Source organism: Myzus persicae, unplaced genomic scaffold, assembly GCF_001856785.1.
Source record: "Myzus persicae strain clone G006 unplaced genomic scaffold, MPER_G0061.0, whole genome shotgun sequence".
NCBI lineage: Eukaryota > Metazoa > Arthropoda > Insecta > Hemiptera > Aphididae > Myzus > Myzus persicae.
Window position 1 is genome coordinate 19,044 of NW_019103932.1, and position 18,578 is coordinate 37,621.

Below are 18,578 nucleotides of genomic sequence, written 5' to 3' on the forward strand. Positions count from 1 at the left end.
TATCGATTCCCGCATGATTCATTTTTTATAAATATTGAAATCATCTCTTAATTTTAAGTTACGAGGTGATTGGTTTGGCACCGCTAGAGTGAGGCCCCTAAAGGCTGTTTGGTTTTACTATTTTTTTTGTAAAACTAGGTATCTAAGTATATCTTATCAATATATTATGATGAATTAATGTATCATGTATGTTATACTTTTTCATTAGGTACTTATAAGTTATACCATACAAATATAAAATAATCTATCATATATTTGAACAATAAGACAGTATATTTTAAAGATGCTGATAAATTTCTATTGTTTTATTCATAATTTCTACCTAGGTATAATATTGTGTAAAAATATATTATATCTATGTATAATATTTATTTAAATAATAAAAATAGGTAGGTACATTTTCATGTAATATTTATAATCTATTTGAAGCTGTGTTTTGTGAAATCAGTAATTTTTGTTACTGTTAATCCAAATTTGAATGAAAAAATAAGTTTTATTCTAAGCTATGTTTTATTTTATGACACTTAGGTACCTGTGGTCAATTTATACTGAGAACATCTGGATAATGTTTATGTATATCTAACATTACTACTCAAAGAAAATTAAAAAAACATAATAAATGTCAACTAAGTACTTCATTAATTAATAAATAAGTTTCACATACCTAAGAGTCATACAGTCTTAAGTACTAGTACCTATAATTAAATATGTAGGTACCAACTACAAATTGTATATTTAAGTGTATTAAAACCTCGATTAAAACGTATTACTTGTAATCACATGTAAAAGAAATCAAATAGGTAATTTCGGTTACAAGAGATAAAAGATACAAACTAAACATTTTATTATTGTATTATATAATGAAAGAAACATTTTAGGTTATTAATTCTAAAAGATAAAAGGTACCTATAAACTAAAAATCAATTTTGTCAACAACTGATGTTTTTTAAATATTCGTTTTTCCCTTTGAATTTGATAAGTTTGTCCTTCGGTTTGTCCCAATTATTAAGAAAATTTGTTAGAATTTTTCACGATTGACATCCCGAGGTGGAAAAATATTGTACTTAAAAAAATAAAAATACACTAGCACGTATTGAACTTAAGACCTCTGCAAATATATTATGGTCATGGTCATTCCCAATTAGACTAGAACAAAATACATTAAGTGGCAGTTGAAAATTTAATAAAATAGGAACTAAAACGTCATATTTAAATATTTTGATATCTAGTCTAGTACAATTTAAAATTCAGGATATGACTAGTAGGCAGGGCCGGGGGGTATGGTGGGTCGTCACACCCTCCCTGTTGAATTTTTTTGTAATTATCAGTCGGCAATTTCAGGGAGCCGTTATCCGTTGGAAATTATACTTTTTGAAAAAAAAAAAAATTTATATAGGAATGGGTCTCGGCAGTTGAGAATTTACCGATTTAGAAATCTAAATACTGCCGACTGATATTGATAGCTAAGGAGTAAGGATCCATATTATAAACTATAATACTATAATATATATTTGTTTTTGTACGTTGTACAACGTTAAGTCCTTCGGCATATCATCGCCATCGCTAATCGGTATTCAGCAATCCCTATCTCAAGTACCCGTGTATAATCTATTTTCTTAAATAACATGATGTACTGCCATCTGCTGTCTGCTAAATTAAAAAAAAATTTTATTATTTACTTAATTTTTTGAGTTATTGACAAACACTGATTGATTTATATTCGTACATGACTTATTTTTTAGATCCTAAAATAGTTCTGACAGCCTTGTATCTTTACATCTGAATGAAATACAATTTAAAATGTTTTAGTTTTATACTTTGTTTTTGTTTTAACTATTTTACTTCATCTTAAAACAGAAAAACCAGGAATTTTTGTACTTCACGTATTTTTTTTTTTAGAAATTTTGAGTCGGCATAAATTAAATTTGAGTCGGTAATACTTGATCTCAACCCCCCCACCTACAAAATTGTGTAACGCCGGCCCTGCTAGTAAGTATTTCCATTAAGTTATTTTTTGAACCACAAGTTTAAATTCGACAAAATGACTTTTAGGCTAGTGACAATATACTATTGGAAGATGGGATGGAGGAGGACTATGAGTTTTTTTAAAAACAAATTTAACTAAAGATTGTACTATCTATATATTGTTGAATTTGAATAATGTTAAATACAAAAATTGACATTGTAGTTAATAGTCATATTGTTGTTTTTAACAGACTATAATTATTGATAAGTGGTTGATAACAATTGATTATGATTTATGATAGTCCTCAGTTGTTGTAAACATAGAGTATTCTATGGTAGTAATCTTTTATTCCTTTATCCTTACCTTGTCTTTTCACAAGGAAACAAATGCAACTACAAATACTATTTTGAAATTTGGACTACCAATGTTATTGACAGTATATTGTAATTTTTGTAATTTTCTTTGTATTAATTTTTATATTATTTAAAGTGAATTGTATTGTTTAAATTATTTTAGTTACTTAACTGTTTAACTAGTTCATTTAGATAAAATATAATAAGTAAAAATAATGTTAATATTATTATGGTTTGGTACAACATTATTATTATTATTATGTTTTCAATATTAAAAATAAAAAGTTAATCTAACCCAGACTGTGTTACCAGATGGACAAAAAAAATTTTAAATATAAAATATTTTTAAATTATTACATTACCAATTGGTTATTTGAGTTATTACCTACATACTTTTATTAATTTTATGTAAGACCAGGTATAATTTATTTTTTGTAAGCTAGTTAAATAATTTAAAATTAATTTAAGTAAAGGTTATCTACTTGTATATAATTATTTATTCACTTTTTAATTCTATAAAAAAATAATTTAAGTAGTTTTCACTTAAAAGTTATAAAAATTATTCATAGTTACAATTTTATTTATAATCACACAACTTACTATTAATAATAATAAGTATCACCCATTTTTTTAAAATCAGAATTAACATATTAATATAAAAACCTAAAGGTACGTTTTACCTGCTTTAGTATAGTCACCACATTCCTGGACGCTGCTAGAAAATGTACCTTAAAATCACCTTTTTTAAATCCTAAAAAATTGTATTGCTTTTAAAGTTATACTGTGATAAAAATTTGAAAATATAACAGATGGATACCTAAACAATATTAAATCTTATTTAACTTTCATTGATATTACAATCAACAGTTATAAATTATCAATAATTAATTAATATCTATAGAAGATAAGCTAATTATAATATAACATAAATCGGTTAGATATTTANGGGGGAGGCGGCTCAGAAGGTTTTAATTTGTATTAGGAATATTTTTATGATAGCTTAAATGATTATTTTATCAGCACTTGAGAGTTTGAGGATTGTTATGAAGAATACTCATCCCTACGGTAAAATTTAGTCAGTAATAGGTACAAATGTAAAATATAAATACTTATATACTTATTATAGCTAAAATAGTTATTAATTGTTTAGAATTTGGATTTTGGGATCCTATTATTGTATGAATGAAAAACTTTGTTATAAATAAACTGCCCCTATTTATTATGAAATAACTATTATGTTAGTTTTTCAGATTCTAGTCCATTTTGAAGACATTTTAAAGTTAAATTGTGATTCATATGAGACGTTATTAAGCTGTTTAGCTAACTTAACTAGTATAACTTAACCACTTATATAGATTTATGCTTACTATGTATGTATATTAATTGCCAATTATTGTAAATTAATAGTTTCAATCATTTTAAATCTGATAAATATTAGGTACAGATTACCTAACAAGGTACTCATTGGGGTATAAATATAACACACGAGCGAGAGTAGTGTTGAAACACTTCCAATATTTCTGATTTTTTTTATTATAAATTGGTTCTTACACCTTTTATTTTAATGTTCTAAAATTTTATATTACTCTCTCCCTAAAAATATCTCTTATCTACACCTATATTGTAACTAGGACAAGGAATAATACCTTTAAATACTTAATAGATATTTTTAGAATAGTGAATAGTCTTGTCTTACTAACAAAATCTTGAAGACAATACAATAATTTATAATATTCATTTGGTACCAAAAATAGTATTGATTAATTTGTTCAACTGAATATTCGGTTAAATTATACGGTTAAACATTAACATATTCGGTTAAATTTTAGCATTAATAAGATGAAAATTATTTGATTACCTAGAATGACTCATTTATTAGTTATTGTTATACCTGCATATTAATTTATAATCCATGCATTATTTACACTTAAATAATTGGTAGGTTCCTAATACTTAATTTTTAGTAAGTGTTTTATTACAAATTTATTTCAAGTAAAAATTATTCTAGTTTAACTTTAAATGTCGTCGGGCTTCTATGTAAGATTAGATTAAAAAAATGCCGGCTTTTAACTTTCTTATGTAACTTTAATTGAGTTTAAAATTGTAATCCTAATTCCTATTCTATAGTTTTTAGCTATGAGCACATGGTAAAACTGTTCTTCTACCATGTATCCATGTGTATAGGTAACGTTGAGTCTTTCTTAGCTTATACAGTGAACCCTTCCTAATCAGACACCTAGAAGCAAACATTTTTTTTAAGAAAAAACTACAAACTTTTTACAAATTAAACCCTTTGATCAGCAGACAACATTTTAGTGACCAAGAGTGTCTAATTTAAATGTGGTTTCATTGTATACCTACATAATATAATTATCTTGACATATTTTGTCAAAAGTTTATAGACCGATAGTTTTAATTATTTACAAATTATAACAAGTCCTTTTGTTATGTTTATGTGCTGTCTGTCAACTGTAATCAATAACTAACAATAACTATTTACTATTTAGTAAACAAAACATTAAATTGTAGTTTTATTGTTGGTTGAGAATCACAATATCATAATTTAAATAGATACTTATAATTGTATTTAAATTTATAAATGTCATTTAAGATTCTAAAAATCTTAACACATAATATTGCTGCACTGCCTACTGTGACCTACTATAACTTATGTTTTATTTAGTGATGTTATTTGTTAGTTGATGCCATTTGTGTACTACCTGTGACCATAGTAGGCGTAAATAGCCCAATTTTTTTGGGGAGACTAAAGCACCTTCAATATTTTTCAAAAATGATATGTAATTAGTATTAAGTACCTACTGACTTTTGAATTTGAGGGGGGGGGGGGTTAGCAGAAATTTAGGGGACTTAGTCCTCCAAGTCCCTCTATTGCTGCCAATGTCGCCTATATTTTATAGTTTAAAATGTTGACAATGTGTACCATTTACTGAATTAAGATAACACTAGAATTTTGAACAGTTGAACCATATTTGGGATTTATTTAATAGGAACAAACATTGTATGACCACTGTAACATGCGGTATATTGATTGTATAGTAACAATCGTATTTATGTTTAATGTTTACATTTTAAAATTTATATTTAAAAAGAGAACTTTGATCATAATTCATAGTTATCTGTTTGCATGGTAAATCTTAAATTATTACTTTTTATGTACTAGATATATTTTTTAGAAAATATTTCATTGTAGAAATGGAAGGATAATAAATTATTTTGTACCATACTAAAGTAAAATTGTTATTTATTGTTGCTGTAAAATACCATTAATATTCTTCTTTACCATATCAATATGATAAATACCAACCAAATACAATAGTATTTATCTAATGACATTTAATACTACCCACCAATATTTACTGTATTTCCTTATTTGTGTTGTGTATTTTTTGAACATAGTTACCTCTTGAAATAATTCTTTTCTTTGTCTTGAGTTTAACCAGTGGAGGCCGATGCCTCGATATATATTTTAAGTATATTGCTAAAATCTAACAGCATTTACTATTGGAGCCACTTCTCTTAAGAGTAACCTGCAATTTTTAAAACTTTTTCATTGAAGTCTCATCAACATTTACTGAATTTTTGTGTCTTACTACTTACTCGACACTCTAAAATAAATGCCTTGCACCTTAAATTTTAAATACTACAATTTTACCTAGGAACTTAGATACTATGTATACATTATTTTTAAATAATAAATCAAAATGATTGTCAACTATAGAACTATATACTCATATAGTACTACCTAATTTAAATTTATTTTATTTTTATACATTACTTATGGCTTTTAATGAAATTAGATATCAGTAAAAAACTTATTTGTTAATAATACATTTATTTATAATTACCATAGTCAAAAAGGCATTTTTTTAAAATTCATTTTTATTTTGTTTCATTTAGATATCTTCATTTACTATATTTCTTAATTTTACTAGTAGTAAGTACTTTTTTTATAACTGCTATTCTTTAATAAACACGACGTGCTTATTTCTGTGCTGTAATAATAAGTTATTAATAGCACTTTAATGAATTAACTTATATTATAACAATAATAACCTTTTTAATTTTATAATTTCTTACGTAACGGTTTATCAGTGAATTTTAATATGTTCTGGTTTGCGGTAACGACTAACGGATGACCAGCTGTGGAAATTACAAATTTACAACACATTAAAAATAGACGAAAAAAATTACCATTAGATTCCTTAGAACTTATTCATACAATAATGATTATTTTAATAATAGGTTTCAGTTTTATATGTATGGAAACCTTGGAGAATAATATTTCTCATCCCAATAATATCGTTTAAGAATAATATTCATCTGGCCATAACGAATTTGGGCTGCTTCACTTTTTATGCTGCATCTACGATTAGAGTCTGCATGGTGCACACGCCCATATCATGTTGACACTTTATACGTAATCACTAATCAATAACAATAAATTCTATATGTAGGTTGCATATCCTGTTTCCTGTATAATACAATATCTAGTAAAACCCGTATAATTAATCAAAGTAACCCTTGTAAACTTTGTGTTTTTATTCGGTTATCTATAGTTAAAATTTAGTTATAAATACAAATTCTTTATGGATAAAATTGACAGTACCTAATCTGTCAACAAGTTCGAGCAAATTTTCTAGTTGAACAAAAAGGTCAAAAATACAATTTAATAATTATTCAATTCACGAAATTTTCTTTTTCAATAGGTGTTATCCCTATGCCAAAAATTTCCAAGTATTAATGTTCATTAATTATTCAATACAAAAATTTAAAAAAATATAATGAATACAAAAGTATGACCCAAGTTCAAAAATATGAGAATGAATATTAGAATTTAAAATATGTTGCGTTTTGTGTAATCAATGACGTATACCCTATACTATTTAAAAATGCTTCTAGTTCATTATTAAAAATGTGTGTACATACATTTTATAATTGTAATGCCTCCTTTGATTTATCTACTCCCAATTCCTCTTGAAGATTGAATATCAGCATCCAAATTGTTGAATGACTGTGTCCTATATTCCGATTAAATGCCCAAACCTATTGTTCCAGCATGCACAAACATTTTTTGTGTGGTGTTTTGAGTAATGTTACCTCGTGTACGTTCCGTGTTTTGGTTGGTTACGTCTTAATTTCAAATGTTTTGGTTTTTAAGATTACCTTTTATGTTTTTTTACGTCCCCACTTTCTTCTCATTATTTCTTAATTATCTAAACATATTAAAGACTAGCCAAGGCCGTAGCTAGAGTTAACTTTAGGGTTCACCCCCCCCCCCATATATTTATGGAAATAAGATTTTATTATTTGTTAAATCAAGATTAATTTAATTTAAATAATATTTTTATATTTTCATATATTATGATATAATATAACATATTTACACTCAAACCCCCCTAAATATTTTTCTGGCTATGGCCTTGCTGGTACCTGATTTATAACTCAAGCAAACATTTGTGGAGGAGTCGAAGTTGTTGATGAAACACGTTTTGCCGTGTCAAACTTCTCTTATTTAACTCATGGATTTGTAAATAATAAATATAGTAGATAAGTAAATCTAAAAAAAAATGTAGTATGTGTTTTAAATTTATGATCTGTTCACAAAATTATCAATGAATAAATAAAAAAAACATTTTAAACATTTGAAGTTACTAAAATGGCTTAGTCCTAAAAATAATTTTTGATGAACTGTACATGCATATCCATTAAAAACAATTTTTTTTTTAATTGTATATTATTATAATCACCTCCACAGAAGCGAAAACTTATTAAAACGTCTCACGAGTCACGATACTAGGACTGAGTGACAAATTCTGTTTATAATCTACGTTCCCCATTTAATAACATCAATGAGTTAATAAGTGTATACCAATGCGGCAATACCTATACAATATACATATATCATATCATACTATCTAAACCTACATAGTGGTAATATTATTGATTATAGCCTTTTGGTAATCTTATGGTAGATACGTGTATAGACAAACAGTCGCGATTAATATTAGATTGATAATATAGTAAGCTACCATTTACCAAGTAAATTTCCGTTGTGTTTTGACTTTTTGTACAGTTGTAACTTGTAATTGTATTGGTTTAAGGAATGATAATGAAATGTAAGTAATATTATAAAAACAAATTATACACCTGTATATTTTAGTTATTTTTTAAAATTTAAATTTTATGAATTGAATAATTTTTATTTTACGACTATTCATCGGACTTTTTTGGAGGATCGCCGAAATCTTAATTTGGTTAGTATTAATCAAGTACTTCAGGATTACGCAAATAAAATTGACATATGGGATTAACAATGACGAATCAAAATTATTATGGACAAATCTGCGGAAGTCATGGATCATTTCAAAATATTTCCTTTAGAATGTCCTTAACTAATGATGAACAACACTCCCATCCCTGTCCGAACTAAAATGTAGCATTCCGGGATTAGATAACAAAATTTAAGAAAATCATCCAGTATCATAAGATTTCATATATATGTAATATTTCCACCACCCTCTCCCTAAGTTCGAAAATACCACTTCATAGTTCATAGAAAACTTCTAATTTACTATACAATCGTAATGATCTGTTTAGCTCAGTGTCTTATCGGAAATTAAATTCGTACAAATAAAATGGAACTGAAGAATGCATAATATACTTTGTTGCGGCATGTACCCGCTGACAAAGCTTGTCTTAATAGTTAAGTAATGTTCATTTCTCAAGTCATCAATAATCAATTACGTATTAATCAACAACTGAAAAGTGAAGACCGCACATGATCATTTTTAAGAACAACCGTCATGAAAGTCACCGCATTAACTAGAATAACTAAAACGCTTGATAATTGTATGCTGTGCTTCAACTGAACAGTCCTTCAGTTTTCAACCATACATGACAGGATTTACCTGAATGCTTGATGACTGTTCAAGTAAAACGGAAAATGATACGGATCGTGTTTCGGTCGCTATAAGGGCTGTTTTGTTTTATGGAATTGCAATCTGGGGTGCTGCCAAGCCCATTAATAGTAAGGACAATTCAGTCGTTCCAATCGATACAGACGTTACGTGTCAAAATCAAAAACAAATAAAAGTTCGACGATTTAGACATAATATATTTACCAAAAATTAAATGTTGTTACACCAATTGTTGGTACTTGTATTAATTTTTAGATAATAAATGTTATTTATATTATTTATATTTATAGTATACCTTTATTATGTATTATTGTGTTTGTCTTACTATATTAAATTAGTTATCTAATACACTATATCTATCTATATATATTGTATAAAATATCCTAGTCATGTTAACAAATTGTTTAATCACATTCTTAAAAAAAATCTCCTATTTTAGAAACAGCATTTTGGTTTGTAAACTGCACCGGGAGTTATTATTATTAGTGTCTGTGGTGGTTTGTCTGGAGAAAGTAGAACAACAGGTTTTTCTTGTACGAATCTTGTCTGAATTAATTGCAATGATCGACGTGATTCTACCCCTGCTGATAATTCCAGGCAAAATCAGAAATCATTTTTTTTTCTCAATAAACCGGAGTTTAAGTATAGACCTAACTATTTATACATTTGACCATTCTTTCAAACTCGAAGCATCCTTGTTCCGTGTTTGGAATATCAAACCTTTATAATTTATATTCTATAACAATAATATCGTCGAGACTGGTAATTTGTACACAGGTTTTTATGAACATTGAACGTAAAAGCTTTTTTAATGGCTGCAAAAGCCTAGTTTATAGTTCTATTCTCCTCCATATTGTGAAATTCTGAAGTGATCTAATAATAATTAAATCCATTATTTAATAATTCATTAAAACATTTTGAGTATTTTTAGTCATGGTATTAGTATTTTAAACTTTTAATTTATCGTTTTGGTGATAAATAATGATTAATTTTATGTTTATACAGTATACCTTTATGTATATACCTTAGTTTTTCTATTTTGCAAGCTAATCAATATCCTTTCTCTAAAGTTTATGTTTACATTTCAATGTAATATCTAAATATAATTTATTGTCCCAATCTTTTAGTTAGTGATATTTAATAATACTGACATAAATATGGAAGATTACAAGTCATCTTAAACAAGTAGAAAGTTCGTCGGTACGACTCTTTATAGTTTAAAAAGTAGTGTTGGCAACCTTGACATCGTCATGACCAAAAAAAAACCGCACAAATACTGGATATTTTCCACATACATTCACGCGTTTCTTACAAATTCTAAATGATTTCATCCCAACTTCATTCATATAATTGAAAAGTATAAAACGAATTTACATATTGAAAATTTAAAATGTATGATTTATGTTTATGTTTATAGAAGTAATACTTATAGGCTGAATGGCAAGTTTTACAAAAAAAAAAATATTTTATGTGCTTGGTATTATTTCATTATTTCTATTTTATTTTCCCATCATAAGTGTTAAGATAATTTTTAATTATATCCTATCGTGATTTTATGCATGTATTAACTAATAGGTAGGTACATTTGAAAATGAAAGAAACATTCTTTTATAAAATATTTAATCAAATTTTGCTTTTGATTATTTGATTTGTTGATATAATATATTATATGACATATTTGTTGGGTAATGTTAAGCCTTTTATTTTCGCATTCTTGAAACAACAGATCAGTGCCCATAGTGAAAGCGTAAATATGTAGGTACTGTAAGAACTCTGGAGTCCGTTATTCGAACGTTTGTGTTAATTAATGGAAAAATCGTTTATAGAACGGAAACAATGTTTCATGTATGTTGGTATATGTGTTCTTCTGTAGTAGAATAGTATGTATCTAAACCATTATCTATAATCATTTTAACTTCCTCATTTTTTCCATTACAACGATTCCTCTCCTTTCGGTATGCGTGCACGTGCCATTCAGGTATGCGCGATGGATGAGTTCGAAATAATTAAATCGACTTGAATAAACTGTTTTTAAATTCAATATTTGCCAATATTTTAGTATTGGCATACAGTCAAATAAAAAATGTTTATTATTCTAAATGCATCACATGCCTATATATTTATAAATATGATATATCATATATACCTAATGTATCTACATTCTACGCTATTCTACTGACCTTGATCTTAACCTTAAATATAACGGCATTTTTTTATTATATTTTAGGACCAGTACGATAATTTATCGTTCCACACTCAAAAAGGCATTGATTTTCTTGAAAGATATGGGCACTTCATCCGCGACAGATGCCTCATTGAAATGGAATACGCTGGCAAACTCAGGTATGTAAACATTATGTAAATATTATGAAAATATAATACGTTTAACAGCTAATAAAATTTAAAGGGGGGAAAGGGAAGATCACTGATTTATAAATAATACGCACTTATATTGTAAGTAATTGCCGCGTTTGACCTTCGTGATATTATAAATATTACATTTTCCAAAATTTTTAACAAGCTTTTATAGGTACAATGTTTTGTTAGGATTTATGTTAAAAGTATATATTTTTTACTATTTATAATATATTTTGTAGTGTCGTTATTGTAAATTTTTTTTCGGTTCCACACCGTATTCTATATTAGTAATAATATAATATTACTAAATAGCTTACATTAAATGATTTACGCTTGATCTCGTCATATTTACATTTCTATATTTAATTTTTTTAATATAAAATATAATTTTTTACAAAAGGAAAGGGTGCAATTATTGTTTATATTTATATTATTATGAGTAGAAAATATGAAGAAACAATATTGAAGTGTATTTATTCAATTATAAGTAAATATTCAGCTATCAAGGAAATATATAATTTCGTAGCAAATACACCAATATTTGAAATATATTAAATATGTATTTAATTTCAATTCTAGTATTGATTGTATTCGTTTCAGTTATCAATTATGTGTTCAGAATATTATGTAGACAAGTAGTTATAAAACTATTTCAGATTATAATTAAAATTTTAAGGTTTTGTTGTGAAGTCCTATTATAATTTCTTTATTTAACATTAACCACAGTCTTATGCTGACGTAACACAATAGTGAAACTTATTATTTATATTCATCGTCCATCCGTTTCACATCCAATGATGATATTACGATAAAATTACACAAATAATGTTTGTTTTTGGAAAGACAGGTGACCACCTCGGATGTAATATAGTACATTTTTGAGGGTACGTGTCATGTGTTATTTTCCTTCTCTATAAATTAAACTAAGTAAAGACAGGTTTTATACTAAAATAAATACATAAGAAAAATAACTTCTACGCATGTGTATATAATATATATATATATATATATATATATATATCAAATATTGAGTAAAATTAAGTAATGAAAAAAACAGGATAGGATACTGTAGTGACTGGATATGATCCTCGACTTACTTCATTTACTCCGGGCAAAGATAGTGTCTTATATAATAAATTTGAGTAATGCGAGGGTAAAACATCGCATTTGAAAAAAACGATTCTGAGATTTTCGGCTTATTGTAGTGTTAATAACAATAGGTTTAATTAACCTCTGGTTAAATACTTAATCAAATTTTGGTTAATTTATTATAATATTAGAAGTAATTATATGCTTACATGTACTATTTGATATGCGCAAGACGTGATAAGTATTAAAATATGTATCACTTGAAATGAAATATTCAAGATTATTTCAATTCTTAAATATCACATACACATTTAAGTAATATACCTAATAATATAATTTTTTTTTTTAACGTCCCCAAATCAAACATTTTGATTCGATTACAATTCAAACAAATTAAATATCTGTGTGTAATATAATATCAGAATATATATCATTCAAAATAGTTTTAAAATATTATGATAAGAAAAAAATGTTTAGACAGCGACTAATAAGCATATAATATTTACATGGAATTGATCGCCGATCGGATGTTGTCCTAAAAATATTTATTTAATTTTCTGTTTTTTCACCCTGGCAACCTGACGCGTTTTTATTTGTATATACAATACTCGTATATTTGTTATTACTTCTTATAATAATAGAAAAAGTATCATACAAATTTATTTATCTATTGAAATATGTGAATTCATAAAATATACAGAGCGATTGTTTTAATGCAGAACAGCTCCCGTATCCCAAATTAATTTTAGTGCTTTATTTAATTAATTCAATTCAAAGAACTTAGGTTCTCAGTTCATTTTTCATTTTTTTTCTATCAATGTTGATTTTTTTCATTTTTTAATTTGCATAAATTCATAAATTATGATTATTGAAACCTATTGAAGGTTAATGAGAGTAATGGGGGTAATTAAAACCCATAATCGTTTAAGCCCTATTTTTATATTTATTTCATATGTCATTGACCTATTAACTGATTGATGTTAATTATATCTTATTCCTTAAAATTGTTCTATTTCAGTTTTTAAATAAGGTTCGTTTTTCCTGCAGCGTTTGGACGTGACATCTAGTACCACATCGGTCCTGGACAATGGTCGGCGTCTATGACTGTTCCACTGTCTGACGCGGCCAGGAAAACGCACCATTAGGCTTTAGTGTAAATTTCTGTTAATATTGTGATTTATGAGTTAGATTATAAGTATAATAAAAAATGTCCACTTTATATCAACTATTAGTTCTCTAGTCTAAATGAAAACAACTATAAATGACAAAGTACCCCCTTAAAATATTGGTCAAAAAGTTCCTAACATCTGGTAAATAAAATTCTCATTTAAATATTTTAGTATTTTACCTGGTTAAAGTTTTTTTAATTATTGTACTAATATCTTCATTAGTTATTTGGTTCAATATTTTATTTGAATTTAGAAAATTAGGCACGGCAATATTAATTAGGATTTAAGTAAAATTGAAAATGTATTCCTAATAAATTTATTGTATTTACATGTTAGTTATTGCAATTTTTGTGTATAGTTTCTGTATTGAAGCATACATTTTATAGCATATAAATTGCACACTTCGTAGTTCGTTCATTTTATGTCGATGAATTGATGATAAATATTATTACAATACATATTTCATTCTTTGGACAAACAAGAATGACTTAATATTGACAATGAGTAAGAAATGATTTCTGTTTGGCCTGATAAACCTAATAAATAATTATTGTTTTATAATAGGTAGTTGATAAGTTTATGAAGTATGTGATATGCAATATGCTCTATTGATTTATGTCGTTCTAAGAAATAATATATTGCCGATATTTTAGCCCACGGTAAAATGTACATAATATTATATAATGATATGCAGACAATAAAAATAAAGGAATGATATTTTTTAACTGTGACATTAATCCAATGATTTGTTTTCATTTAATTAAATCCGAATAAACTGAAATATTTGTATATTTACTTACTTTCATTTTTGTTATAGTTGAAATGTCCACATCAATATTTATAAAATGTATTTATTTTCTCGATTGCCAAAATGGATAGGAATTAGGAATCGTATATAACTATATAAGTAATAAGTATATAACATCTCGTTTTGTATATTTTTATATGTTTTCTCCAGTGTAAAATTAAAAACGATTTCTGTTTAATGCGCTTTTGAAAACGCGACAAAAATATTATTGAATAATTTTTTCGCTCTTCCGAGGCGAAACTCGAAAGTCTACGATTTGGACAGTGCTTTTTCAATCGCGAATCATTATTTATCGTTTTACATTAAATATTTAAATATCGTTTGTAAACAGAATAATTTTCGTGTTACGATTTCGTGTTTGTACGTAGTTACTGTATGACATTGTATCTTATATCCTGTGTCGTAGCCCGTAGGTATTGTTTCGATAAATGCTAGTCAAAACCAACACTAACACTGCAAAAAGAAATGTTCTAAACACTATTGAAGTATAGAACATAGTTTCTTCTTGTCCGATTCCGGATTTTCTCGGTCATTGGGCATGACATTGTATTAACGGGCCGCGTTTATCGGTTTCCAGTGCTGTCATTGAACCGAAAAATAACCATTCAAATACTATATTACACAATGTGGATGGACAGTTTATTAGTATTGGCCGTTAGGTATAATAAACATCAAAATGTATTATTCAATAAAAAACTATAACTCAAGAGAACCTAAAATATGTTCAGTACGAATGCTAATGATGATGAACATCGTTCCGAAAATATTATGTTATAACAAAATGGCTTGCAAAAATAGACCAATACTAATTGTTTATTTTGTCAATCTGAGTCGTCAATGGTCTGTGTTTATTTCCGATAGTTATTACTCGTTATAATAATATAGTTTAACACACTCACTTATCGATTTTTAATCAATGACTAACGACCCCTACTTGTTCCTGTCGAACGTTTACAAAATCGTATAAGTCTATCGAATCGGACACGTTTAAAAGCTAACCTTACCTATCGCTGAACAAAATACTAAAACACTCGTTACTGGCTGCTACCTCGTGTACGAATATTATGCGTTTCAAAACATTTACGACGTACCAATACATACCTTACTGTCGACGTCTTGTAGAAATCGGATAGCCATTGCTGCACATACCGCCTTCAATTGTATGCAGCCGATATTGTAATATTATGCAGGTACAAACAGTGTTATCGGCATAAATATTAATGACCCCGGCTATCATATTTAGTACACGATTAAATGCATTAAATATGTACACGTCTATAATAGTGTATTTTATTTTTTGTGCCGAAGTAATATTTTTCCCGACTATAACATAAAAAATCGTGCTGTTTATTTAGTTAATTAAATTAATTGATGTGTCGAAACTCGTAGATTATATACAGAGTGTGTACACGAAGATCCAACAAACACAAATGAAATAACCAGTGTGTAAAATGATCAGATCTTTGTGCTATACTTAAATACTCTGTATAATATAATATATTAAATCAAAGGTCCAACCTTGTGGCCCTAGCGTTAATTTTAAAACTCAATCATTTTGAATCATAACGTTCACAAAAAAAAGCGATTTCAAATTATTCGTTCATTTTTGGTTTTTTCCCGTATTTTTCTACTTGTAATCTATAAAACCGATATTATGAAAGGATCTTTTTTTTGCTTTTTCCACATATGTGAATTGTATGAAAATACGGCACAAGACAACTTAACTTATTCACTTAATATGACCCAGGCCTTCCAAAAGGGAGGCAGCCCTGATTTATATTGTCCCAATGTTAACGTGATTATAACCAAATAAAATGGGTTTTTATTTTACATGTTTGACTTTTATGAAATATGAACCTTACTTTATTATTGTAATTATGTAATCTCGTTTTTTTTCAGGCGATTGGTTAAAAATTATCAACCCAAAAAAAAAGAAGAAGAAGAATATCAGTAAGTTGCCGCCTTTATCACTTTAAAATATAGGGTTTCGATGGACGTCTGTTGTCTCAAAGATCAAACTGAAAAACTGATCTTATTTTACTATACAATATTCGATATTATATATTTTATTATTTTAAATATGCAAACGATTGATATTAGTAAAGATTATTGGTTGCCGAAACAACAGAACCTTTTTATTTACTCTAGACCCGGAGTCATTGATAAAAGTGCGCGAATCGTGATCCATAGTCCATACTCAATATAATGAAAATATTACGAAGAGCAAGGAATAAATAATACCTATTATTAGATTAGTAAAAATGTTAACGATGTTTGGCCACCCCTGATATACACCATAATTATTATATACATACGCTATCGGATGCATCCGATACTGTTTACAAAAATGTGCCCTCTTCGCATTTCCAACGTCTGAGAAGCCACTGAAAAGAGGATGTTATTCTTGTACGTGGCTCATTGAAAAATCGGATCTTTTGTGTTGTACTAAATGTAACGATATCAAACGTTTCAAAAATTCCGAACTAAGTATGATAAAATACTGGTTGATTAAACAAAAAGGCATCTTCGTCTTAATTATCTAATGAATATTTATTTTTCGTCTGAATAGTTATTGTAAATGTAAACAAGTGCCAAACACCAACTTTCTGATGAAATATATGAAATTAGAAATTACATTAGTAATGATAACCATAACCTACCCTTTTGTAAACCATTTTTTTCATCTAAAATGCAAATTCTAAGTCACTTTTAAATTCTCGTTAAAAATCTACAAAATAATGATGTTTTAAAAATTATTGCTTTGTTAATAATATTGAATAATTGCTTATTTTAATCCATAGTACACGTGTAGTTTGTAGTTGGTAGTTACATTAGTATTTCTAATCACCATAAATAGTATGGAGTTTGAACTTTGCAGTGAGTACTTTTGTCTTTTGTACATAATATTGTTATCAAATTTAGACCAGTATTATATTAAAATATAAAGGTAAAGGGCGTGAATTTAATGTACTAATGATATTCATATATATGTGTAGATGCAATCATGACGTACACTATAAGAAATAAAATAATACAAATCTACTCGAGAGTCGAAGTAGGTTTTTCTTAGAGAAAAGCAAAAACAATTATACACACAATTTGTGTATAAAGTTAACGTTGGTATTAAGTGTGATACCAGAATAAAATGTATCTACATGAATCGCTTGATGGGAGGGGGGGGGAGTCATCCATTAGTAATACTCAACATATTGTTAGGGTTACGATCCCAGTATTTTTTTAATCTGCGAAAGAGGCTCATCGGGGATACGATTTGAAGTAAGGATTGAATACAAACGAGAATATACAAATTTAGTGTAAGTTTATTATGAAAACGCTTATAATGCATTTTTACTAGTTAATTTGGTGTTTTTAAATGTAGAGGTTTGGTCGTTAAAATTACATTGGGTACTTGTAATTATAGGTACGGATTGCTAAGTTTTGAAATGACTAAATGGGAAGAATGTTTGAGGTTGTAGTTGGGTCAGAGTGGTATAAGGTTGTACACAGCAGAAATTTTAAAGAAGTTTGAAAAAGTTAGTCTAATTTGCCCTTTTTTCTTATATTTTTGAGGCAAAAACCCCTAATTAGAAGTAGGTTCAACTAGTTTTAGGTTATTTTTGTTTTGTTTGAATAAAATATTTTGTTGAAAAAAAATGAAATCTTCCTTTTTCTTGGTCACTGGTGTCAAATAAATTTAATTTCCGACCCTTTTACTCGTTGTTTTATATTATACAAAATACACAGATTTTTAATAATGTGTTTCATCAATAAAAATTGTGAAGCTTATTTAACTATTTTTTATTCATCTACAAGCACTTATGATATTTCCGACAACGACAATCTAAAAATAATTTGCTCGGGGAAATAAAAGTAAAATTATTATTAATATCCGCGTTT

General features: G+C 27.3%; 1 protein-coding gene across 6 annotated transcripts in view; it reads left to right on the forward strand.

The window, feature by feature from the left end:
• LOC111036498 (formin-binding protein 1-like) overlaps positions 1-18,578 on the forward strand; it is a 29,617-nt gene that overhangs the window by 702 nt on the left and 10,337 nt on the right. For all 6 annotated transcript variants that reach the window (XR_002604779.1, XR_002604780.1, XR_002604781.1 and 3 more), the window contains exons 2-3: positions 11,485-11,600; positions 16,581-16,631. Coding sequence is in view for 3 of the 6 variants with exons in the window: in XM_022318522.1 (XP_022174214.1) it covers positions 11,485-11,600; positions 16,581-16,631 (167 nt within the window). In the remaining 3 variants the exon portion in view is untranslated. The remainder of the gene's footprint in view (positions 1-11,484; positions 11,601-16,580; positions 16,632-18,578) is intronic.